Source organism: Acanthochromis polyacanthus, chromosome 6 (assembly GCF_021347895.1).
Source record: "Acanthochromis polyacanthus isolate Apoly-LR-REF ecotype Palm Island chromosome 6, KAUST_Apoly_ChrSc, whole genome shotgun sequence".
NCBI lineage: Eukaryota > Metazoa > Chordata > Actinopteri > Pomacentridae > Acanthochromis > Acanthochromis polyacanthus.
Genome location: NC_067118.1, coordinates 4,005,341 through 4,026,308, shown reverse-complemented (window position 1 = coordinate 4,026,308; position 20,968 = coordinate 4,005,341). Strand labels below are relative to the sequence as shown.

The 20,968-nt window shown below is 36.8% G+C and overlaps 1 protein-coding gene across 1 annotated transcript; it reads left to right on the top strand.

The window, feature by feature from the left end:
• The first annotated feature begins 1,768 nt into the window (after positions 1-1,768).
• bcap31 (B cell receptor associated protein 31) lies at positions 1,769-20,153 on the top strand. The gene is made up of 8 exons (XM_051950157.1): positions 1,769-1,927; positions 3,806-3,898; positions 8,738-8,838; positions 10,326-10,470; positions 15,116-15,251; positions 18,648-18,774; positions 18,855-18,955; positions 19,653-20,153. The coding sequence occupies exons 2-8, from the start codon at positions 3,807-3,809 to the stop codon at positions 19,677-19,679; spliced, it is 729 nt and encodes a 242-aa protein (XP_051806117.1). The 5' UTR covers positions 1,769-1,927; position 3,806; the 3' UTR covers positions 19,680-20,153.
• Positions 20,154-20,968: the final 815 nt, after the last annotated feature.

Genomic DNA, 20,968 nt, shown 5'->3' with positions numbered 1-20,968 from the left:
CCCAGTATGAAGGTAGAACTCTGATCATGAATAAAGTTCCTGGAGATGAAGAACCAGATGTTCTGAGAAGGTTTGAGGGAACTTTTCAAGATCTGGCTGACTTTTCAATGAATGACTGAGGAACCTGAGAACATATGAGAGGGTTGAATGTTTAATGTTGGAGTAGACACTGATGAAACACTGACCTCTAGTGTTCTGTTTGCAGATTACAAGTCAGCGATTGTCTCCTTGAAACTTGAGATTTGTTTCACAGATGTTCTAGTCTTTTTGGACCCACCTCTATGGACTTCAAAGACCTAGAGGTCTCCAGTTCTGAATGTTCTAAATGAGACTAAACTTAAAGACTAGAAGCAAGAAAGGAGAACGTCCACTGGAGAAAGTTCTAGAGTAGACCTACCAATAACTGTCCAGTTGTTGGTAGGTCTACTCTAGAACTTTCTCCAGTGGACGTTCTCCTTTCTTGCTTGGTTCTAGAGTAGACCTACCAACAACTGTTCAGGTGTCGGTTGGTCAACTCTAGAACTTTCTATAGGGGACATTCTCTTCAAGGACCTGGAACTCTGGAAATGTTCCCAGTATGAAGGTAGAACTCTGATCATTAATAAAGTTTCTGCAAATGAAGAACCAGATGTTCTGAGGAGATTTGATTGTTTCTTGACAGAACATTCTAATTTTTAAACCTAATCTGTGTTATTTTGAGGCGTTTTGAATCACGTTGAGATATGTTGGCTATTTTGTGAGTAATTTTGAACAAGTTTGGAGAAGCTTAGAAGAAATTTTGATGAGTTTTAGATATTTTGTACAACTTTTTTTTTTGTTATTTGGGAAAATGTTTGAACCTTTTCAAACAAAATGTGGTTATGGAAAATTTTCAACAGAATCTGGATATATTGAGGTATTTTGAACAATTTCGACAAGTTTCCATTAATTTTGGACATTTTTTGGGTCATTTTTAGTTCATTTTACTAGTTTTTAGTTTTGAACCATATTGACAAAATGAATTTTTTGTGGGGGATTTTATGAGTCATTTTTGACAAGTTTTCGAATTTTGAGTCATTGTGGAGAAGTTTCTAGGTGTTTAGTGTCAGTGTGTGAGGCCATTTGGTCAAAGTTTTTTTTATCATTTTGGTGACATTTTAAGCTGTTACAGAAACAAATCCAGACAGTTTGTATCAGTTTGAAGTAATCTGAGCTTTTTTTGCATCATTTTGGACAAGTTTTAATCATTTTGGTAAAATGAGACTGGGTGGATAGAAAACTGATCTAGTATCAGTTTTTATCAGAACTCAGATGTGTTTTTCCTCCTAAATGTCATGGTTCTATCTGCTGTACTGATGAAGTTCTGAGGCTCAGAAATGATGGAAAAAGTCCATTAAAAAGTGATAAATCTGGACCCACCTCTATGGACTTTGAGGACCTGGAACTCTGGAAATATTCACAGTATGAAGGTAGAACTTTGATCATTAATAAAGTTACTGGAGATAACGAACCAGATTGTTCTGGGGAGAACTTTGGTCAGATTTAATGATTTGTTTTTATGTAACAGAGTTAACAACGAAGGCTGTAAACATTTTTTAGTAGACTTCAACAATCAATTAAATCTGTGAGGGTCAGATGGAAAGCTTTCATTGATTTTTCTGATGGCTTTTATTAATTTTTCACTACTTGTTTTTACTCTTTTTATTCTTTTTTATTTATTTTTTGATCAGATTTCCTAAAACTCAGCAGCGTTGCAACCGTCTGATGTCACAGACTGACCCCGCCCCTCCACCTCGCTGTGTCCAATCACGTTTTAGGATGAGCTGGCACTAAGAACTAAAGCGGAACAGGAAGCTAGGCTAATAGGCTAAGTGACTGGAGCCAGTTGCCGGTTTCACTCCGTAACGGACCGATCTTCTCCCCGGTGTGAGTCCGTAGCCCTTCTCAGGTGAGTCCTACCTGGTCATTTATAACCACCGCTCCGTTTTGTCACCTCCCGCTCAAGCTAACACCTGCAAACTGCTGCTAGCATGCTAACAAAACCAGTTAGCTTCTGGTGGCCAAACTTCGCGCAGTTACAACTTAGTGACAGTTTTGCGTTTCCAGCAAGGAGACGGAGCCCACGGTGGCTAACCGGCCAATCCGGACTGAGCGTTAAAGCAGCTAGCATGCTAGTTAGCTCAACTCCAAAACAACAAGCAGATGTGTGTCGCGTTCCAGCGAATAGATGCAGCCTAAATGAGCACCCTCTATTGTGATTATTTGCTTCTTTAGTTCCAGTAAATAGACGACCTCCAATGTCAATATCTCGTTCTGTGTGCGTTTTAGTTTCAGGAGGGAAGTGAGGATTTAGATGGACTTTGGTTGGTGTTATCAGTGTTTTCAGACGACTTGGGTGGTATCGCTCAGGAGTTAGTCTGTGTTGTAGCTGGTTGTGTTGGATGATGAGGTGCTTCAGAGTTTCTACACAGTTAGAGGCTGTTTCTATGCAAAATAATAAACAGATTTAAATATAATGTAGACGTTAGCATGCTATTAGCACCCTCAGTCTGTTAGCATGCTGTCAGCGTGTAGCTTTAGCTGCCACTCCCCCCTCAGGCCTCCATCCACTCTTCACCCACTTAGAGCTGATGTAACATCTAATGACTGCAGACATCTGACATCCAGTTAGTCTAAAAGAACATTTAATTTACCCACATCATCATTGTTCTTATTCCAGGACAGAAGACAGACGAAGCTTATATTATCCAGCTGTTTATTATTATATTGCGGATGTTATGATGAACATTTTCAGAAATCTGCAGTTAAATTCTGACGAGTCACAGTTCTAGATCTTTCTATTTCCCTTCCAGACGTCTGCTTCGTCCTTCTCAGATGTCTAAACCCTGTGAACTCTGTGGGGTTTTTTTTTTAGCTCCTGTCTTTTTTTTTTTACAGCATCTGTAAACAATAATATGGGAAGGCACACATGAAAATAAAACATCAGATGAGTTTTTCTATTTTTATAGTTTCAGCTGACAGCAAAATGAATCAAAAGTTGTCCAGAATTACCTTAAATGCTGAATATTAAATCTGAAATTACTAAAAACAATTGTATAGTGTGACAACTGAAGACCCAAAAAGACAATTTGTCCAACATTACTTCAAATTTTCCTAAAAAGACTAGAAATTCATTCAAAATGCCTTTTCATTTCTAGTTTTACAGCTTCTATCAACAGAAATGTGGAAACACACACATGAAATAAAAATCTGATGAATTTTTCTATTTCCACAGTTTCAGCTGATGACAAAATGAATCAAAGTTGACCAGAATTACTTTAAATTATGAAAATTAAATCTGAAATTACTAAAAAATGTACAATATAACAACTGAAGACCCCAAAAGACTTAAAGTGTCTAAAATTTCTGACATTTGGAGCAAAACAGTGAATCAATGAATCCAGAAAATAATCCACAGATTAAATAAAAATAATCCTGAAACTTAATTTCAGTTATTTTAGGCTTCTACTTTTTGTGTGAGCTCAGATCATAATCTCCATTTTTTTTTAATGTTATATAAATAATGTTAATGTTGGACTTCATACTTTATTTTTAATTCTGCTTTTTGACTCTTTTAGTTTTAGCACTGAAGCTGATTTAATGCCAGACTTGCGTTATCTAGGGTTTGAGAGTAAAATGTCACGATGAACTGACAGCTTTAGAAACCACTTTTTTTTATTTTTTTATTTACAAAATATCTGTCCAGGTTTAAGCTTTTCTTCTTCCTGTTTGTATGTTTTTTTATGTAAACTTTAATCTTCCTTCATTAATTCTGTTCTGTGTTCAGGATGAGTCTGCAGTGGACGGCCGTCGCCACCTTCCTCTACGTCGAGGTTTTCTTTGTTCTGCTGCTCTGCATCCCTTTCATCTCACCCAAGAGGTCAGTGCTCACCTGTCCTACAGCCTCACCTGTCCTACAGCCTCACCTGTCCTACAGCCTCACCTGTCCTCCACTCTCACCTATCCTACACTCTCACTTGATTAAAAATCTATTAACCTATGAGGCAGAAGGAGAAGGTCCTGATGTCATTAAGTAGATCAGCTGTAGTTCGTGTTTGTTCCACCAGGTGGAGCCTCTTCCTGTTTTATCCCGTAGAGACCAGAGGAGGCTTCACTCAGACGACAGTTAAAGCAGAGTTTAGAAGCAACGTGGGAGTTTGTGGGAGTTTAGCAGCAACGGGCACCATGACAAAGACCTCTGAGGAGGTTAATGACCTCCAACCAGCTCCAACAATATGCAGATGACACAACGTTATCTACATGTGTTTCTATTCGTGAATAGCTAACATACCTAAGAGAATTTATGTGCAACAGTAAAGTAAGTTGTTTGCTGTTTAGCTAGCAGCGGGCTCCATGACAAAGATTTTGAGGAGGTCAATGGCCTGAAATGTTCCACCTTTGTCGTAGTAGCTTCAATAGAAACCAACCAGACTTCTCTGGAAGACGTTTCTAGAAACATCTTCCAGAGAAGTCTGGTTGGTTTCTACTGAAGCTCCTATGATCACCAGGACCTGGATGGGTTTAGCAACAATGGGAACTATGACAAAGACTTCTGAGGAGGGTAATGACCCCCAGCCAGAACTACTGCTTTAAGTCAAGCTACAAGAACGAAGCTCCTCCTACTGAAGGTTGATGCAAACAAACTATTTAACTAAAATGTGGCTTAAAAACGTCTCAGCTCATGTAATGATGTCCACTGTCCTCATTTAAAGTTAATGCTGTCGATTGTTGATTGAGAAAACCCTTAAAAATGTCCGTCCTTACTTTTAATGTCCTTTACTATTAATGTAGTTTCAACCAGAACTGCTCTCCTTTACTTGCTGGGAGTTGGTGAGAGTTTGTTGGACATCTGGGAATGTCACAGAGAAACTGTAGAGTTTCCATTTTCCAGCTTTAATCAGAATGAATGAGGTGCTGTCTTTATAATCCAGACCGTGTTGTGTTACTATGACAACCAGTAACACAACCTCATGTCCTGACCATAACAGCATATAAGCTGCGTAGTAATAGAGGTATGAAGACACTTAAATATGATTAGAAACACAAGTTAAATGAACAGGGAAGGTTTAGACAGAGAAGCTGCAGCCCTGAACAGAAAAACCTTGAAGTAAATGTGGAGTTCAGTTTTCAGATTTAAAGTTCAGTCCAACACAAAGCAGCTCTGTTTGACTGAAATCACATTAGGAACCATCTGGTTCTTCATCTGCAGTAACTTTATTCATGATCAGAGTTCTACCTTCAGACTGGGAATATCTCCAGAGTTCCAGGTCCTTGAAGTCCATAGAGGAGAATGTCCCCTGGAGAATGTTCTAGAGCAGGGGTGTCAAGATCCGTTCCTGGAGGGCCACTATCCTGCATGTTTTAGATGTTTCCCTCTTCCAACACACCTGATTCAAATGATCAGGCTCGTTATCAGGCTTCTGCTGAGCTTGATGATAAGCTGATCATTTGAATCAGGTGTGTTGGAAGAGGGAAACATCTAAAACATACAGGATAGTGGCCCTCCAGGAGCTGAGTTTGACACCCCTGTTCTAGAGGGTCCAGTTGCTGGTAGGTCTAATTTAGAACTTTCTCCAGGAGACGTTCTCCTTTCCTGCTTCCAGTCTTTAAGTTTAGTCTCACTTAGAACATTCCAGGTCCTTGAAGTCCATAGAGGAGAACATCCCCTCCTCGGTAGATCTCCTCTAGAACTTTGTCCAGTTGTCGGTAGGTCTCCTCTAGAACTTTGTCCAGTTGTCGGTAGGTCTACTCTAGAACTTTGTCCAGTTGTCGGTAGGTCTACTCTAGAACTTTCTACAGTTATCGGTAGGTCTACTCTAGAACTTTCTCCAGTCGTCTGTAGGTCTACTCTAGCACTTTCTCCAGGAGACGTTCTCCTTTCCTGCTTCCAGTCTTTAGGTTTAGTCTCACTTAGAACATTCCAGGTCCTTGAAGTCAATAAAGGTGGGTCTAGGCGGCGGCGGCGGCGAATATTCGGATACCAAAATTAATATCCGGATACCGCCGTAGCGAATGAATATTTGGGATATTCGGGTCCAGCCCTAGTGCAGATATTAGCTTAATGCTATCAATAGTTTACTTACTGAGTTGGCACCAGTTCCAATTAACTGAAGCTACCGAAATGCTACGTAACGTTAGCTGGACATCAATATTTTGTGAATGTCTATTTAACTTGAAGAATCTACTATGAGATATCTTAAGCTTTTAACTTATCCCCGGTAAGTTGCTGTCCTATTTTCCAAGACCACACTCCTCTGACTCGCTGCCTGGGTGCTGGACGTGACGTCACTTTAAAGACCGTGCTCTCACAAATAATTAACGTCGTATTAACCTGACATATCAAAGAGCAGATACTGAGCAAGATAGTTTTCTGTAGTTTACCTCAGTACTCGCTAATACCAGACACAGAGCAGGACTCTGCTGTGAAGGTGGACACATGCGATGGTGGTGTGTTTGCGTGAATAAAAAAAAAGAACAAATTTGAAGGAGCGACGGCTAGGATTTAGGAATGGTGGACCGCTGCTGCTGAATGAATGTAGAAGAAACACTGGGATCCAAAGATCAACAGGACGTTTTATTTTGAAGTTACAAGATCACCATCATTAAAAATTAACAAACTATAACAAAAGAAATTTGAATTAAATACTGATTATTTATTGTCCAAAGCTACAGGGAGCTGCAACAGAGGGATGAAAGAGCTGACCCCTGCTCTAGAAAGACCATAAAATTGCACAAAACAGCTGAAATTTGTGGACGGTGCTTCAAAACTTTCCCTAAATGACTCAAACTTGACCAGAATGAACAATCCTTTGAGTCCTTGTGAACATTTATCGAGTCTTTTCCAACTAGTAACTCTAGTAACAATTTTCACGTCTTTTTGAACAATTTCTGAGACGTTTCGGACAAATTTTGAGAAATGTTTGTGTAATTTGACCAATGTTTGATTAAAAACACATCTGAGTTCTGGTAAAAACTGACAGATCAGTTTAAATCTGTTTTCTGTTCATTCTCTCTAAAACCAACTCTGAGCATCAAATTAAAGGACTTCTTCCATCATTTCTGAGCCTCAGAACTTCATCAGACCCATGAAATCTCAGCCTCTGATCACTGATGGATGTTTTTGGTCACTAGGTGGCGCCACAGCTGCATTTTACCTAGAGTCCCTATATTATCAGAGTATTGACATGAGGGGTCCAAAAAATTTTGGTCACGTGATCTATAGGAGCCATTTTGTTTCCAATTCATGAACACCGGTTATGCCTGTTAACATTGTTTACACCGCAGAGAGTAATTCTAGGTCTTTTTTGGCTCCCTAAATACCTGAAAAATGACGGGCTGTTGTGCCTTTGGGTGCACAAATCGATCGGAGAAGGGATTACACATGTTTAGATTTCCCAGGAGTACTGAAAGAATGAAACTGTGGGAAAATAAAGTCCGGAGAGTGGGATGGAAACCGACTTCATCATGGTTTTTGTGCCAGGTTAGTCCCTTGTATGTACTTTCATGTTATGATGTATGGTTGAATGACAGATAGAAAAGTTTGATGTGATTTTAGGCAGTTGTGGTTATTTTGACTTTGACCATTTTCATGCATGGAGATGCATGAAATACGGGCCGCTGAAGTTTAACGGGGTAACCCGTTAAACTTCAGCGGCCCATCTGAGCTTCGACAACAGCCTCCCTGTTCATTCACATGATTTCCAATTCAACAAACAGCTGACAGTTTTCTGTTTCCTATTTTCTGTTTTCCGTCCAACCTGCAGTCACTTATCAGCCTCATATGACCCGAACAGGCTCCGTGTTGTTCACCTGTTTCTGGCCTGTTAGCCGCCGTTAGCATGAGGATGCTGTTAGCCACATGCTTACAGCTGCAGCAGCGTACAGGCGGACGGGAAAACGTATTTTGCTAAATTGACCGAAGCTGCAAACTCGATGATAGAAACATTATACACCCATGGAAAGCTTAGATTCTCATGAATCCGCCGGTATAAACCACTTTCAGATGTGATTACCACAGCGGGTAATATAAACACATTTGTCCAACAAACAGCAAATAACGTAAACAGCACAACTAACCTTTAAAGGCTCAAAACTAGTCACAGATGAAAATATTCCACAAAAAAAGGTCATAATCCAACCTTGGACATCCAGACAAAACAAGCCAGTAAATTATTTTGTCCAAAACATGTCTTGAAATCAGTAAACAATCCATAGTTTTCGTGAATGTGCACCTCGCGCTGCGCGTCCCATATTGAGTGAATGGAAACAAAATGGCTTCAAATCCCCAGTTGTCGCTACTCTGATAATGTAGGGACTCTAATTTTACCGTCGAGTCTGAACTGAAATATTTTCATCAGTGGGTTTAAAGTCTACTCTGATTATTCCTCTCTCAAATCTGCTGCAGATTTTCTTTTTCCACATTTTCCCGTATTTTCTTTAGTTACATTAACTCTTCTCCAATCAATTAGTTCCCTTTTTATTGTTTTTCTTTTTCAGCATTGCATTTAATTCACGTTTTCATGATCAAATATTCTAATCGTTGTGTGTCTTGGCTCTCATTTGTATTTGCAGTCTTTAATGTTGCTCATTTTCACTTCCTTCATTCTACTTTTATTTTGCATTTAAAAGCAGCAGCTGTTGTTACAAACACTTATTATTTTTTTATTTAGGTTGTTTTGTGTGAAAGCTGCAGAATAAATAGTTTATTTTCTGTTTCCAGGTGGAACAAGATCTTTAAGTCTCGTATGGTTCAGACCATCGCTCTCTATGGAAACACCTCCTTCATGGTGGCCATGGCCATCCTGGTCTTCCTGCTCATCGGTACGTTTAGTTACCATTATTAACCTTTACTTATTGTTGTTACCCTCAGAAAAAGACAGGACTGAAGTTTGTTTTTAGGATCCTGAATCCAGCTTTTAGATTTTTGAAAAGTCTTTAAATCCGTTTGTTGTCAAACAGCAGCTGGTTTGTTTCAGACGTCTGAGGATCTGAAATGTTTTAATATTAAATATTTAAATCTGGATTTAGGTCCATTATTCAGCTTATTTAACCTTTTTTCTACTTGTTCTACTATTTCTCAATTTCTTTGTCTTTCAATCCAATTTTTTAAAAATTTGTATTGAAATAATTGTTTAAATTCTATTATATCCTATCAATTATATTTCTTTTTTTTTTACATTTCTCAAAATTGTATTAATATTTTTAACATTTTGTTGATATTTTTGAAAGTATTTTTAGGAAACGTGTTTAGACTTTTTTGTTCTTCTTGAGGTATTTTAATATTTTTCGACATTTTTGAACAATTTACAGTGTTCTTAAATGATTTGTAGTATTTTCTTAATAATTTATCATTTTAAAAAATATTTGAAGATATTATATACTTAAAAGCCATTTTAAAAATAATTTTAACATGTTTGAACATTTTATGATTTGTAATATTTATTAAAAAATTGTATGTTCTGTTTTATGTTTAATTTTTTTTATTTATTTTGACATATCTAGAATATTGTCTTAATAATTTATTGCATTTATTAATGTTTTTAAATATTTTTTGTTAAAAACATTTTAAACATAATTTTCACTCTTTCTTTCTTTTTAATATTTATGTTCTTTACATTATTCATAATTTGTAATATATATTTACATTTTTATTATATATTTAAATTGTTTTAACTTTGACATGTAAAATATTCTCTTAATTTAACACTTTTGTTAATATTTTTAAAATATTAAATACTTTAAAACATTTTTTAAATTATTTTTACATTTTGACTTTGTTTTATGATTTGTAAGAGCAATTTTTTATATTTAGATTTTTACATTTATTTTGACATATTTAGAATGTTCTCTGAATAATTCATTGGTTTTATTAATGTTTTTAAATGTTAGATTAAAAACGTATTAAATAATTCTCACACTTTCCTTTGACTTTTGAAACATTTAATACTTAAAAATATTTTTAAAATAATTTTCACACTTTCCTTTGACCTTTTTATATTTCATGATTAGTAATATATGTTTAAATGTTTTATTTGTATTTCTTGCATATTTGTAAACATCAGTAATAATCAGAATATTGTTTTCTTTCTGATTCAGAAGCTCTCCCAGCAGTTTTGTTTCTATTTTCTGAAGGTTTTTATTAACGGACTGATTCATAGAATATTTTTCACCTGAACACAGAACAGCTGACGGTGTTTTCTGATTTATGGAACGATAATTAAAGAGATCAATGAAACAGATTTAATCCAGTGTTCAGATTTCTGCTGTGGACAGTAATGAAAGTGTTTAATGATCTGTGGTGTGATCAGATGCGTTCCGTGAGGTGAGGAAGTACAGCGTGACGGAGAAGGTGGATCTGACCAACAACCCCACGGCCATCGAACACATCCACATGAAGCTGTTCAGAGCTCAGAGGAACGAGTACATCGCCGGCTTCGCCCTGCTGCTCTGTCTGTAAGAAACACACAATACAGACACACACTACACACACACAGTACAGAAACACACACAAACTCCATGTTTTTGTGTTTTATCATCAAATTTCTGCCCAAATGCTAAAATATGTTTCAACATTATGTCAAATATGTTGATTATCAAATTCAATCAAAACACTCCTAAATGTGCTAAAAATATATAAAAAGTGTCCTACAACTATTAATGAAATGGCCCAAAAATATTAATTAAATGTCCTAAAAATGTGAATAAAGCTCCTGAAAAATGTCATTAAAATGTGAAGAAAAATGTCCTAAAAAATATGAATAAAACACCTAAAAATATAAATAAAACACCTGAAAAATGTCCTAAAAAATATGAATGAAACACCTAAAAATATAAATAAAACACCTGAAAAATGTCCTAAAAAATATGAATAAAACACCTAAAAATATAAATAAAACACCTGAAAAATGTCCTAAAAATATAACACCTGAAAAATGTCCTAAACATATAAATAAAATATCTGAAAAATGTCCTAAAAATATAAATAAAACACTTGAAAAATGTCCTAAAAATATAAATACACCTGAAAAATGCCCTAAAAATATAAATAAAATATCTGAAAAATGCCCTAAAAATATAAATAAAATATCTGAAAAATGTCCTAAAAATATAAATAAAATATCTGAAAAATGTCCTAAAAGTATAAATAAAATTCCTGAAAAATGTCCTAAACGTATGAATAAAACTCCTGAAAAATGTCATTAAAATGTGAAGAAAAATGTCCTAAAAATGTAAATAAAACACCTGAAAACTGTCCTAAAAATATAACCCCTCAAAAATGTCCTAAACAGATGAATAAAATATCTGAAAAATGTCCTAAAAAGATAAATGAAATATCTGAAAAATGTCCTAAATATATAAATAAAACACTTGAAAAATGTCCTAAAAATATAACACCTCAAAAATGTCTAAAATATATGAATAAAATACCTGAAAAAATGTCTTAAAAATATAAATAAAATTCCTGAAAAATGTCTTAAACATATGAATAAAACTCCTGAAAAATGTCATTAAAATGTGAAGAAAAATGTCCTAAAAATATGAATAAAACACCTAAAAATATAAATAAAACACTTGAAAAATGTCCTAAAAAGATAATGAAATATCTGAAAAAGTCCTAAAAAGATAAATAAAACACCTGAAAAATATCTTAAACGTATGAATAAAATATCTTAAAAATGTCCTAAAAATATAAAAAATACCTCAAAAATTTCCTAAACATATGAATAAAATACCTGAAAAATGTCCTAAAAATATTTTAAAAATACCTGAAAACTGTCCTAAAAATATGAATAGAACACCTCAAAAACGTCCTAAAAATATAAATAAAATGTCTGAAAAATGTCCTCAAAATATAAATAAAATACCTGGAAAAAAAGCAAAGGACAAAAACAAGAAACAGGAAGACAAATGAGACAAAAAGCAACACAAAGAGAAACTAAACGACAGCAGAGCAATGAACAGCCTCGTATTTTACTTTATGATCAGAACGGCTTGTTTGACCCTCTGCTCTGAACGGAGATAAACCGTCGTGGTTCCGCCCACCGCCTGCAGGGGGCGCCGGTGTCATTGATCGGGTTCTCGGTGGACGTGCTGCAGCTGCTCGGTGAGTCGTCGCATCATGTGACGCAGCAGCTGCAGTGACACAGTGCTCCAGCGTTTAGACCGAGCCCTCTGCTGTGATTCAGGAATTTCCCCCTTGGCCAAGAAGAAGAAGAAGCAGCAGAAGAAGCGACAGCTGCTGGATTATTTCAGGACCGACGCCGTATTTGGAGCTGAGAGGACTTCCTGTATTCCTCCTCAGTTTTAATAGTCAGCAGAGATCCATCCGCCGCTGGAAATAGTCCCCGACAAATTCACCGTTTCTACTCAAGTTCAATCATTCCCATTACTCTTTTTTTGTTTTTTTAATTGTGCATTTTGAAAATTATTTAGATTTAATATTTGTACAGAACTACTAGATTAATAATTTTCCAGCATCATCTCAGTGATTCTGGGATGTTTTAATATTTTTTTCTGCATTTTCAGAAATTTTCTGAACGTGTTCCTGACAAATTAATATTATTTTTTTTAGGTTTTTTGAGTCAAATATTTTGATGTTCATGTTTTTCTGACATTTTATTTCTCTTTTATTTCATGTTACCAAAATTTTAGCTACTTTGTTTTCGACATTTTACAGAATCTGTGATCATTTTTTACATAAAAAATAAATATGCAAAAATAATTAATGGCAGAAAAATGGGGATAAAAATTTAAATAAAGATAAAATATGTGGAAAATGTATAAAATATCAGAGCGGTTTAAACAAACGTCTAGAAAATATTAGAAAAATATTTTTTACATTTTCCAGACAACGTTATAACGTCTGACATTTTAATATTCTGCATATTTATCTTTTATTTCAATCATTTTTTCTCATTTTTCTGCCATTCATTATTTTTGTGCATTTATTTTTTTAAAGTTAAAATATTTCTTTTACATTTTTAAAATTTTAAAATATATTTAACATTTTTTCAGACATATTATTGCTTTTAATTGGCAGTTTATAATTTTTTTCTACTTTTTTAAGCATTTTTTGCTACTTTTATATTTAATGTTTATTATATTAAATACTTTTTTTACACATTTCATAGATATTTTATTATATTTTTAAATTAGTTTTCAGACATGATATTCATTTTTTATAACATTTAATTCTTTTGTTTCATGATAAATATTTAACATTTTATCCACTTCGTTTTACGCATTTGACAAAATCTTTGATCATTTTTTAACAATTTTCCAGCCATCCGTGTAAACCTCTCTCTGGCTTTTTAAATTTCCACATATTTATCTTTTATTTAATTTTTTTCCTCATTTTTCTGTAATTCATTGTTTGTTTTGTTTTTAATTTTTATGTTTTAAAAACATTTAAATGTATTTTGACATTTTTTCCAGACATATTCTTCCTTCTAGTTAATAATTAATATACTTTTTTTTTTTGACATTTATTAGTGTTTTCCTGTTAACACTGATCAGATGAAATACGTTTGTTTAGTTTTTTCATACATTTCTCGGATGTTTTAATAGATTTTCACATTCAGTAATATTTTCCAGACACTGGTTTTCTTTTCGTTCCTCAGAAGAATGACTGTGGTTCTTCTCAGATTCATCTTCAGAGACCAGATGTTAACATGATAACAATTGATATCATAGTTGAATAATCGGATGGTTCTGCAGCTGGTTTTTGCCGTCTATGTTTGGACCTTCCGTCTTTTACAGCCTGGAAATAGCAGCAGAAGCTCGGCGACACAATCAGACCTGCAGCGAGTCACGCCGTCCCTGAACGCATCGTCGAGCACATTTTTACGACGCCCACATGACAGTGAGCTCATCAGGCGCAAATTTACCTCCAGCAGGTTTACATGACAGCTGGAGGTCAGAGGTCCTTTATTTAGAGCCCAATGTCAGCGTGAGAACAACACAGCAGCGAGATTAGCCTGAAAACACCCGGAAGAAAGAGATTCAACTATTAAAATATAAAAATATAGTAGAGATTAACCTGAAAACACCTGGAAGAAAGAGATTCAACTATTAAAATATAAAAATATAGTAGAGATTAACCTGAAAACACCTGGAAGAAAGAGATTTATCCAAATAATATCAGCATTTAGAGATTAAAAATATTCAGTCCACACAGTTCAAGATTTTTTGAACTTTTTGTGGAGTTTTTTGCAAATAAAGGCGTTTTCACAGTTTTTATTTGTTTTATTTTCTCGGGTTTTATTAATATTTTATTATTTTTTTAGTTGGTGTTTTAGTATTTTTCACACGTTTTTAGACGTTAATATTTTTCAGGTCTCCTAAATTTTTTTCCAAAGGTTTTGAACATTTTATTAATATTTTATGGGACTTTTTTCACTTTGAGACGTTTCACTGCATTTTTCACACATTAATAAATAATATTTTTATTTAAAATCGGTCTTTTTTTCCCATTTTCTCCCCTTTTTCCCGTATTTTTTTTCTGTTATTTAAACTTTAACCACATTTTTTTCAGATATTCAGATTTTTTTCCACATCAGTTTTAACTTTATGCCCTTTTTTAATCTTTATTTTCCAGGCTTAAAGCTGTTTAGAGCTCAGTAAAACATGCTCTGATCTTTATAATTCTGGTCTCTGTGGTTTACAGTAGACCTGCTAAATGCCCCTCTGACTGTAAGGGGCAGGAATGGGGGCAGTTATTCTTCTAAGCCCCCCACCAGTCGCCTCGTCCGGCCCCGCCCCCCAGTATGAGTCATCGTTACATCACAGCCTGAAGGACGCTGAGCTGCAAATGTCAGAGGTTCTACTGAGGAGACACGTGGAGGGTCTGAGGGTCTGCAGGGACGGAAGCCAGAACCAGAACCTGATCCTGGACCAGAATCAGAAAACTGGACCTGATCCTGGACTAGAATCGGAGCCAGAACCTGATCCTGAAACTCTAGAATCAAAAATATGAACCTCCGTCTGAACTTTAAAACCACGTCTAAACCCAAACTCAGTCCTGATTGTTGTTACAGCAGCAGTAGTGTTTGTGCGACTGTGCTGACCCACTCGGTGTGTGTCTGTGTGTGTGTTTCAGGTTGTTGCGTCGCCTAGCAACACTTCTTTCCCAGCAGGCTTCACTCATGGCGTCCAACGAGGCCTTCAAGAAGCAGGCGGAGGGAGCGAGCACCGCCGCCAAGAAGTACATGGAGGACAACGAAGTGCTGCAGGAGGTAGACAACACAACTACACAACAACACAATAACACCACAACTACACAATAACACATACAAAAAATGACCGCAAAGAGAAAGAAAATGGCCACAAATGACCGCAAATGGACACAAAGTGAAAACAAAGACAAGAACACAGCATAAAATAAGAGCACAAGCAGATGCAGTGGAGCCGTTGGTTTGAATGAATGTGATGAACCCGTTGAGCTGTTACTGGATGTTCTGGTCTCAGGTCAGAGAGTGCTGTAGCTACAGGTTCAGTCTGATCTTCCTAAAGAACGCTCTGTTCTCTGGATGATTAACGGATGTTCAGGGTTTGGTCTCCAGGAAGATGCTCCTCATGTCATCGGTTTGTTTGTGCTGCTCCTGAATCATCAATCGGTCCATCAGCAGGTGAAGAAACACCTGGACAGACACACAAAGGTCTGTAGGGACCGTTGACGGGAAGCTTGAGTCAGAACCGTCGATCCGAGACAAAATGGTTCATTTATGAGCTCTTTCTCCGTCTCTGTGGTAATTTGTCTGTTTTTCTGGTTGTTTTGTGCGTTTGTGGTGATTTTTCTGTTATTTGTGTTTGTTTTGTGTAATTTTTTTTGGTAATTTTGTGTGTCTTTGTGGTCGTTTTGCATCCCTTCTCCTTTTCAGTGCAAAGAAATCTTAACAATAGTGCAAACAGTCTATTTACAAATGTACAGTATAACAGTGGTTAGTAGTGAATATAAACAGAGTGAATGAGGCAGTGGTGTGTTTTGCTCATTATATCTGTATATTGTGTCTTTATTTTGTGTGTCTGCTGTCGTTTCGCTGCGTGGTGTAATTCCGCTACAGTTGCTAGCCGTGACATAACGGTGTGTGTGTGTTTGTTCACGTGTTGTCGTACGGAGTTACGTGGACGCTCGGTAAACCGATCCTCGGTGGAACACCTGCTGCTTGGCTTCAATCACGTTCTCTGGCAGCGCAGGAGTCACACACGACTCACATGATCGTTTTATTTCATGTCTGAAACACGCAACACCGAGTTCAGCTTCCCTCAGAAAGGTTAGAGTCTAAAGTACCGACTTTAATCTGCTACTAGAGTTTATCATCACATATGAACAAAGATTTGGTCTTTTTGTGACTTTTGTGGTAGTTTTGTGTCTCTTGGTGCTTGTTTAGTGTCTCTGTGTGGTCGTTTAGTGTCTCTGTGTGGTCATTTTGTGTCTCTGTGTGGTCGTTTTGCGTCTCTTTGTGGTCGTTTTGCGTCTCTTTGTGGTCGTTTTGCGTCTCTTTGTGGTCGTTTTGCGTCTCTTTGTGGTCGTTTTGCGTCTCTTTGTGGTCGTTTTGCGTCTCTTTGTGGTCGTTTTGCGTCTCTTTGTGGTCGTTTTGCGCCTCTTTGTGGTCGTTTTGCGTCTCTTTGTGACCTTGTAGAACATCAGCTGCAGACCTTCGTTAGACCTCAGTGACCTTGTAGAATCACAGACTCAGCAGTGATGAAAGTGTCGACACCGATCCTCCCATGAAGAACTTACCGTGACCTGATGAGCAGAAACACGCCGTACAAGCCTCCCGTTTATCAGAACGTTGTGTTTCTCAACCTGCTGATGAGTCGTCCTGAGTCACACTTCTGTCCAGCTCTGATCATCACATGACGGAAAACCAAGGAGCTGATTCAAGAGAAACTGACACAAACTGATGAGTTTACACTGCAGCCAGGCCATGACCCACAAAGAGTTCAAAAGTATTATGAACGGACTCAGAATGACCAGCAGATGGTCACAGAGACTTACAATGACCACAAAAAGACACAAAACGACCACAAAGGGACACAAAATGACCGCAAAGAGACAAAACAACCACAGAGACACATTTTTACAGGAAGGAAACTTGGATTTCATCATTTAGTGGAGTAATCTCAGTTTTTGGTTTTCTTCTATCAACAAACTAAAGACTTTTTACACCTTTGAATGTTTTTTAGACATTTTAGAGACCAAACAACAAACTAATTGTTAAGAACCCAATTGGCAGTAAAACCGATCTTTGTCTTTTATGTCTTTACGTTTCCTGAGTGTCTCTTTACTTTGTTCAGTGTGTTATTGTGTTACCATCTGAGGTTTAAACGTCAAAAGTCACCCTAAAATATGCACCTTTTATCCCACATTCATAAACCAAATGAACATGAGGAGGATTTCCTGGTCCTCAGAGGGTTAAACGTCAGCTGGCCCAGTGGAGCTGCTGCAGTAAAACCAGTTTTATGGTTGAGTGTCGGTTAAGGTTCTGCAGCTGCTTCAGTCAGTCAACCCAAAGTCCAACTCATTCAGATTATTTCTGATATCTGAGCTGCTGCTGAGGGGAGAAAAAAAACAGCTTAAATGACATGGTTAGTCTCACTTCAGTGCTGTCTGGGAAATATTTCACCATCTATTCAAAGCTTTGGTTAATTTGTTCCCTAAATAAACTCAGATCAGTTAAAAAAAAAAATAAACAGGTTTGGAGATGCAGGTTTATATTTTATGGAGCCACAATGTTAGCTTAAGATACCCTTAGCTACTACATTAGCCTAAACAATAAAATATTAGCCACTACATTAGCCTAAACAAGATAACCTGGGCTACTACATTAGCCTAAACAATAAAATATTAGCCACTACATTAGCCTAAACAAGATAACCTGGGCTACTACATTAGTCTCAACTATAAAATATTAGCCATGATGTTAGCCCAAATAGTAAAATATTAGCCACTACAGTAGCCTAAGCAAAAAATATTAGCTACTACGTTAGCCTAAACAATAAAATATTATCTGTTAGCTTAACAAGATAACTTTTGCTACTACATTAGCCTAAACAACGAAATATTAGCTGCTACTTTAGCCTAATAAATAAAATATTAGCCACAATTTTAACCTAAACAATAAAAACTTTCGCTACTACGTTAACCTAAACAATAAAGTATTAGACACTGTTAGCCTAAACAATAGACCATTAGCCACTATGTTAGCCTAAACAATTTAATATTAGCCTACATTAGCCTAAACAATTTAATATTAGCCTACATTAGCCTAAACAATTTAATATTAGCCTACATTAGCCTAAACAATTTAATATTAGCCACTATGTTAGCCTACACAATAAAACATTAGCAACAATTTTTAGGCTGAAACAAACTATTAGCTACTGAATTAGCCTAAAAAAAGCGACATTAGCCAATGCATGACTACATTTTAGTCAGATGTTCATAATATTTTGGTTTGTTAATACTCAGCTCTGATTGGACGTTTCTTTCCTCACATTTTTTCCACTCACCTTTATTCTATCACAGGTTTAGGATGTCTGGAAACATTGAGATTGAGTTTAAACATCTGTGTTTCAGTGTGCACCATGCTAACACGCTAACAGGTGGATGTGTTGTGTCTGAGCAGAAACTCCGTGATGCCGGCATCGAGGTTCCAGAGGGAGGGAAGAAGGGAGCCGGAGTCCAGGAGGAGAACAAGACCCTGAAACAGGAAGTGAAGACGCTAAAGGAGGAGCTGGACACCACCAAGAAAGGTAGCGAGGAACTGAAGTCTGAGGAGGATTCAGGTTGAAGCTTCACCTTTCTGAGCCGTTTGTTGTCGTTTGTTGTGCAGCTCTGCAGAAGTCTGACAGCGATGTTCGTGCCATGAAGAAACAGGCCGAGAACCTGACGGTGGAGTACGACCGGCTGCTGGACGAACACAGCAAACTGCTGGTAAAACACTTAGCATGATAGCTGCTAACGCTATGTGATAGCCAGAGCAAGATACCATTAGCCAATATGTTAGCTTAAACTAGATAACAGCGGTCACAATGTACTGCTAAGATAAAGCTAGCTGCTAACGTTATATGATAGCCAGAGCAAGCTAACATTAGCCAACATGTTAGCTTAAACAACACAACAGCGGTCACTATGTGCTGCTAAGTTAAAGCTAACTGCTATCAGGTAATTCCTGGTTATCTGCTCAGATTCCTGGTCGCCCTCCTTCTGGTTGTGTTGTTGTTGTGTTATTTGTGTTGAGGTTATATTTAGCTGCTGTGTAACAGATCACTGTAACGGCAGCTGCTCCACCTTAAATCACATAAAACACACACTGAGCTCAGAGTTTGTAACACAACTGCGGACACACACCTGTACAGGTTGTGTAGTTTCAGGTTTAATTGAAGCTGCTGTGATTCGCTTTAACGTTCACTACCACCCTGATCCTGTCTAAACCGTGATTAGCATCATCTGACAGGCTCACGAGGAGACACAACACAACTACACAACACACCAACTCACCTCCTCTGTAACTATCAGGATTCTGAGGCTTCGCTCTCATTAAACTGAAGTTGAAGCTTCGGGGTCATCAGGGTGATTTATTGATTTATGTTTTATACCTGAGTTTTTTCTTCCCTGTTCATGTCTGCAGGCGAGCAGCGACAAGAAGTCTGACTGAGGACGACGACGGTTTCCACCTTCATCTTCATCACCGTCCTTTACACTCTGCGATGTGATGTCACTGTGGTCAGCTGACATCGCCGGGCTGTGATTGGTTGAATCAGACTGTCAGACTCTTCTTCTGTGGATTAGTTTTTGTGTTTTGAGCAGCAGGTTTACGGTTCTTCATGTTTTTCATCCAAGAAAAGAAGCTTCATTCCAAAATCCAAACATTTGCACATTGTGGGTTTGAGATCAGATCCTGATTTATTGAGCTGTCCTTTAACTCGGATCACTCTGAGCGATAAAAACCGAGTCTGCTGCGTCTCCTCTGCTCTGTTTTTCTGGGATTTGATGGTTTTTTTTGATTTTAAAATGTTTTGAGGTCAAACAAACATTGAACCTTCTGAGGAATCGACAGCAGAGTTTAGTTTGAGTCGTTCTCAGTGATTCTCATCATTGTTGTTTGATGGAAATAAACAGGAAACTCCAACACCTGGTGTCAGAGTAGTTTTATTGTTGGTTTGGGATCATTTTCTAGTTTCTTATTCTTGGGTTTTTTTGTTGTAAAAACACCCGTAGGTTTACACAGGAATGCCCAGCTGCCTGATGAATGTCACTTTTTAGGTATATTTCTCTTTTTTTTTGTTTTATTTTATTCTCTGGTTTGTCTTTTTCACAATGAAACTGTTAATTTTTGTTCTGTTTTTCTGCTTTTGTTTGGTTCCAGAAATAAACAAACTGTTGTCACTTCACAACTTTTTATTTCTGTCAAACAGAAACACCCTGATATCAGAAACATGTCGGTCAACAAACTGCACTGAAACGCTACCAATAATAATAATAACAATAATTAACCATAATAAATGATTACAATAGTAATAAATATATCAAAGCATTAACATTAGCCACTGTATTAGCCTAAACCTGTTAACATTAGCAGCTGTATTAGCCTGAACGCGTTAACGTTAGCCACTGTATTAGCCTCAATAATTTTCAGTTTAAAACTAGAAAATCTTGACCCAAACAAGCTAATGTTAGCCACATTGTTGACCGTAGCAGGATAACATCACCAACCTAACAATAATTGCTATGTTAGCTTAAAGAAGATAACTGTTACTACATTAGCCTGACCTAGGGTTGCCAACTCCCTGAAAAATAAATAAGGGACACCTGGCTGGCAGGGCTGGCCGACCCGATTGCCTTCGCCCCTCCCAGCATGGTGAAATTATTATTATTATTATTTTTTTTTTGTGAGTCAAACCTGAGTTTAATTAGAAGCATGTTTTTGAGTGATACAAATGCATG

Bases quoted from the DNA above. Each gene is read 5' to 3' on its own strand.
- bcap31 (XM_051950157.1), top strand. From the start codon at position 3,807: ATGAGTCTGCAGTGGACGGCCGTCGCCACCTTCCTCTACGTCGAGGTT. The intron at 3,899-8,737 runs GTCAGTGCTCAC...TTCTGTTTCCAG, and splicing joins CCTTTCATCTCACCCAAGAG to GTGGAACAAGATCTTTAAGT. The intron at 15,252-18,647 runs GTAGACAACACA...GTGTCTGAGCAG, and splicing joins ACAACGAAGTGCTGCAGGAG to AAACTCCGTGATGCCGGCAT.